Source organism: Triticum dicoccoides, chromosome 7B (genome assembly GCF_002162155.2).
Source record: "Triticum dicoccoides isolate Atlit2015 ecotype Zavitan chromosome 7B, WEW_v2.0, whole genome shotgun sequence".
NCBI classification, from domain to species: Eukaryota; Viridiplantae; Streptophyta; class Magnoliopsida; order Poales; family Poaceae; genus Triticum; species Triticum dicoccoides.
In genome coordinates this window covers 772,843,593-772,849,214 of record NC_041393.1, presented here as the reverse complement: position 1 = coordinate 772,849,214, position 5,622 = coordinate 772,843,593, and the positions used below count along the sequence as shown (strand labels likewise).

General features: G+C 43.1%; 1 protein-coding gene across 1 annotated transcript in view; it reads right to left on the bottom strand.

Annotated features, from left to right (window-relative positions):
• Positions 1–353: 353 nt before the first annotated feature.
• Positions 354–5,622, bottom strand: part of LOC119340541 — a 23,938-nt gene continuing 18,669 nt past the window's right edge. The window contains exon 4 of the mRNA XM_037612463.1: positions 354–2,770. Within this exon, the coding sequence (XP_037468360.1) occupies positions 515–2,770 (2,256 nt within the window). The 3' untranslated portion in view covers positions 354–514. The remainder of the gene's footprint in view (positions 2,771–5,622) is intronic.

Genomic DNA, 5,622 nt, shown 5'->3' with positions numbered 1-5,622 from the left:
GCAATTAACCCCAAGCAAGATCCCGAAGGATCTTCCTTGTGGTGGGAGACAATGCCGGTCAAAGTCCAGGCCATCAGAAATCATGACAAGAAACAGAGAAGTGAAGTCATCATGCCCCATCGCGAGCAACGCAATAATCCAACTTATTTTCCCTAGAAGTGTCGGACAAAAATCTATGTTTAGCCAGATCCGCAAGACCTCTACTATTCCAAGAGACACCTCTCATAAATCATCATGAAAATTTCGTTTGAATTTAATTCTCGCACTTTGACGCACCACGGAAAGAGGATACACCTTCCTCTTGTTTGTCCGCGATCGAGCTGCAAATTTTGAACTTATTTTTCGTGGCAATGCAGAGAAGAAATAAGATATCCAGGGCATACAAGTTCATACGTAATTAACTTGTTGATTTGGGAGTTTGTTAGTGTCGGTTACACATAGATAGAGCAGAAGAAAAGGAAAGGAAATTAACAAACAGTACCGACCAATCATTTCATCATGACTGATGTGGTTGCTACTCCAGCTTCAGGACAGGTCTTCTCTGATTTAGTAGTGGCACTAGCTCGTCAAGTTTTTGCTGCAAGTGTTGCTTGACTGCTTCGCTGTAGGAACCCTTCAGCCGCACTTCCTCGAGGCACATTAATTTATCTAGCCCAGAAAGCTCCAATGATGACCCAGTAATAGAAGAGCAGTGAACCACCAGAACCTGAACATACGACGGTATCAGTGGTCCAAATACTATCTTTGACCTGTAGCTGCAATCAATCTTCAGCTTCTTGAATTTGATGGCATAGCGCAGATTGCTGAAACTGCCAAACGCACCAAACTTGAGCTCGCCGTCTTTAATCGGCTTGACACAAACACGTTGAATGATTTCTTGAATGATTTCTTGACGGGGCAAATCTAACAGGCAGTCTATGTCCTCTTGGGTCGCTATGGTGTACGCAAGATCAGCCTTTGTGAGATTGTGAAGCTGCTTCACCCATAATGGAGATATGTGGGCCTTCTTCCCGTACACTTTAAGTGTCTTTAGCATCTTGGGAGGCTCGGAGATGTCACTGAAACAACCAAAGACTTGAGGAGCACTTGTGGTCTCCTCCTGATCGAGTCGAACCGATAAAGACTCCAGATGGGCATCTCCTGAGATGAAAGAACAAAAATCCCGCCAGTTTCTCTGGTTGATGCCGCACAATCTTAGCTTGCGCAATTGGGTAAGCTTCTTGAGCTCTCTGAGGACGTGCTTCCCACCTGCACCACCAATATTGACGACACCGAGGGTATGTAAGGCCGTAAACTTCCCAATTCCTCCTGCTGCAGCAACTGAAAACTGAACTCCATCATGTGGGTTGCTCCTATGACGCAATTTGGACAACCAACTGAATACCAAGCCACCACGTGGCCTGCAGATCAAAGGTGTTGTCTCCTCCGCCTCATATGTTGTTGCTGTCGTTGGTGGCTGGGTTGTGCTGGTGGTGGCCTCATATGCGCCCTCATTGTCCGCTAGTGCTGGTGATGGTGCTGGTGCTGGTGCTGATGTTGCTGATTCTACAGCAGGTGTTTGGCTTGTTTTCGTGCCATCACTGTCCACTGGCAGTGGTGTTGTTACTTCTGATGCTGCCGCTGATGGTTGGCTTGTGCTCATGCCATCACAGCATGCTGTTGGTGGTGTTTCTGTTGATACTGCCGGCTGTGGTTGGCTTGTGTTCGTGCCATCACCATCGCCGTCCACTGGTGATCCTGCTAATGGGACCACGCTTGTGTTCGCTTCTGATGATGTTGATGTACAACGAATGGGACCAGCACGAAGGTACTGCAGCTTTTCTAGCTTCATGATAACAGCTGGAAACATAATCACGGAGGTGCCTTCGATATCCAGAGTTTGCAGCTGCCTTAAGCCACCCAATGAATTTGGGAGACGAGTAATATCTTGGCATCCTCGTACAGAGAGGAACTTGAGGTGTGGCAGTAGCTTCCCGACCTGTTCCATGTCATCATCTGCTACACCTGACGTGTCCTCTAGATCCATCACACGGAGAAATCTCATATTGACGTTGGCAGACATGAAAAATGGCATCCACTTTCCAAACACTGTCAACGACCGTAGACGTGACAATTCCAGGCTCTCGAATAGAATCTTGTCTCTGTCCCAACATCTACTTATGGTGAGGTGTTGTCCAGCACGTTGCGTGTTGAGAATGCAACGCCCCTCGAGTGCAAACACAAGGTTATCTTGCATTGGCCGAGATATGATATATTCACGAAAAAAACCATTGACTTGGCACTTCTTCGCCTTGCTTGGTGAGTGTTGTCGCATCTGCCCCTGCTGCTGGATTATGCTCAACTTGACAAGCTTGGAGAAGAACTCTTCCCCATTTTCTTCTGCGGTACTACTAGGTGTGTCCATGGAGTAACCCTCGGCGATCCACCGCCTCAGCAAACGTTTTCGCCTAATATTGTGGCCTAAAGGAAAGACTGATAGATAGAATATGCATGGCTTGAGCGAATCGGGGCAAGCATCAAAGTAGGATTGCATCCAAGAAAATAGACCCCTTAAACTATGGAATCTTGAGTCACCTTCCAGCATGCCCATGAAGTTAGCATTTATAGTCTTCAATGTTAATTCATTTTGTTGGCTGTTACTTCTCCGTCGCTCTACGCGCCAGTACTCACTTATAGCTGTTATTACTTTGGGTAGCCCACCACACTTGGCCATGATAAGTTTTGAAAGCTCCTCCTCATTGGAAGTCGGCTCATTCTGGCCCCAAGCTATCTACAATTAAGAAGCAAATTAAATTTATAAATATGTAAATATCATTTTGGAAACAGTCAAAACTTAAGGATGGAAAATATTTTTTATTTATTTGTCAAAGTGAACTTTATCACGATAATCAAAATTGATCACCAAAGTCGAATCAACAGCTTCCTATAAAATGGGTAAGTTCTCAACTTAATTTCAAAAAATAATTCAAATATGGAATATACATGTGAAGCCTAATCTGACTTGAAACAAATCAAGTAAATAGAATTACATATATAGATTGCATGAGAAATGAGTAGCTGCAAATATAGACAGCAATTTAGAGTTAATATTAAATTCAGTAAGCATCAAGTTGTAACTTTCGACATGTCAATCCTCAAGGAAAAAAATCCTCTTCTTATACTTACTTTTTGACCGAGGAAATTGTTTTTCCTACACATGTTCCTTTCTACACCTTACAACTTCAACCTATAGTTTGGGAGAGAATTTGTGGCACGTAGGTCCCAGGTCAACGAGTCCTCACACGAGCTTTTTATTTTGGCTTTTGATTTTTTAAACTTGTATATCTTTTAAACGAGAAAGTTCAAATTAAGTTATGTTTTCGTATTCAAGTTTCTCATGACCAGCGATGTCAAATAAGCTCCAATTTCAATGTATTTTGATGAATTTAAAAAATACATGTGAAGTTCAATTGTTGAAACTTAGTACGAGCAAACAATAAAAGCACGTATTTTGTGACTACGGCCGACATATAATTTGCTTAATATTTTATCTCCGAACTTGGTACAAGCGAGCAAGAAAATGGGAAATTTCAGATGCAAAATCATAAGTTTCAACGATTGAAACTTAAGACTTATTGTGCCCTTGTGTAGGATCTAACTACTCTGTGAATCGCGAGTCAATCAAGAAGCCTTGGACAGGGTAGACATTTTGAGGAAAAAACTAGTATACTCTTCAGATATTGTAAAAGAAAAAATATAATTTACCGTGATGTTAAACAAAATATGATTAAATAGATATTGTGTGCCTTCGAATTTCTGATTATGATCATGCACGATGTGACCATTGAGAACAAAAGTGGCCAAGCTATAAGCTATTAGTATGAGGCCATGTGAAGAATGGTGAGAGTTCTTCGGAATGAACACCGGATCAGAAGGTTTTTCCATGTGCACCAAGAGATCAAAGCGTGAGCTTCCCATAAAAATTCAGAGATGACCTCTTCAAGGACTTTCGGATCTTTCCATGGCGAACACGGTCATTAGTTACTTCAGTATTTTTAATTACATTTTACCCATTTTTAGATGCACTGTGCTTTGTGTTGACAATCGGACTTTGATTTATATTTGAATTTGTATTTAAAGCTTATGTGTTCAAATGTGTGGTTTCTGATTGTAAATGTTCGGGTTATCATGTGATTAATTACATATATTATTAGAAGTACATACGCATGGAGAGATAAACGAACCATGAAATTTATGTAATTTGCTCGGTTGCGAAGAGACAGACGGCAAAAGTTGTGCTCGGATTTTATTTCCGGACCGAAGATAGTGACGCCTTTGGACGTCGCTAGCTTGTTGAATGTGTCGTCGATGCCATTATCGCCTACCTTCCTGCTGCTCTTATGGAAAGGCTAGGTTCGAGTGATCTTGGATCAGATGATGACATCAATGGTGATGTTTCTCTCTTGGGAGCATCATCTTGGAGCTGCACTTGATAGGGGGGCTAAGGGATGATGGCAGGTTCTTGTGGCGGTGGACGTTACCTTGTCTTGTCTGTGCCATGTTTTGGGTGGCTGGGGCATCGAGGTTGAGCTTGGCCACAGTTGGTGGCCGCCATTCATCGAGATGTCACATTACGAAGGTCGTGTGGGGGAATTTGCCTGTGATAATTGCAGCCTTGGAAGGACAATGATAACTCATGGTGTATTGTTCGGGGTGCCTAGATTTACCTTTTTTTTCTGAAACGGAAATAGATTTACCTCTGACAGACACTATCTAGAGACGGAATCATGGGATTGCGGATTGTCTAAGTTAGGATTACGGTCGTGGCATCTACTGTCGCCCAACGATCAATGGCTCGGTGACTGGCTATTTTCTTGGTGTGTGCATGGTTTACAGCTCGGGGTATGTCACTAGACCATGTGCGCCTATATCATTTTTGGATGCTACAACTGCTCGACGAGGATCAGTTTTGCCCTTTCCCCTTCTTTTAATTTTTCATCTGCTAAGTCATAGCTTCGGTATTCTATGGCTCTGGTACATGCATTAATTTTTGTGTGTGTGCCTTGTGATGGTTGGGTGCCTCCTAAATATGTAGAGTTCGGGTTTACGCTAATAGTGTTTGGTATCTCCTTCGGAAGGAGGAGTTAATAGATTCTTCTTATCTTTTTGCTCCTATACCTAGAAAATGTTTTATTGGTAACTAAATATAGGAAGTTATTGGAGATGGTCTGACACGGTAGTGTCGGCTCCTAAGTAAGCAGCGAAAGCCTCTACTTCAACTGAGACCTCGGTCCTGATGGGGTCCTTGCTTCCATCTATGATTATGACCTCGAAGGGCTCCCCACTATCGTCCACCACTTGTTTCCGTGTGGTTGCCTGTATATGCTTCTTCTTCCGTTTGAGTATCTACACGATTGAGCTCAGCCATGTGATGCCCATCCATGATGACCTCCTATGATCCCTCCTCAGTTCCGACCTTGTAGGATTACAAACCTTAAACTAAGTGTGTCGATTTCTCTCCTCTTGCTATAGGCGCCTCGGGGAGGGAGGCAATGTTGAACAGCACAACACAATGATACTGGGCTACTTGATGCACGAAAGAAGGAGGGGCGTTGTTGTTTTACATGTGGGGATTGGAGAAAG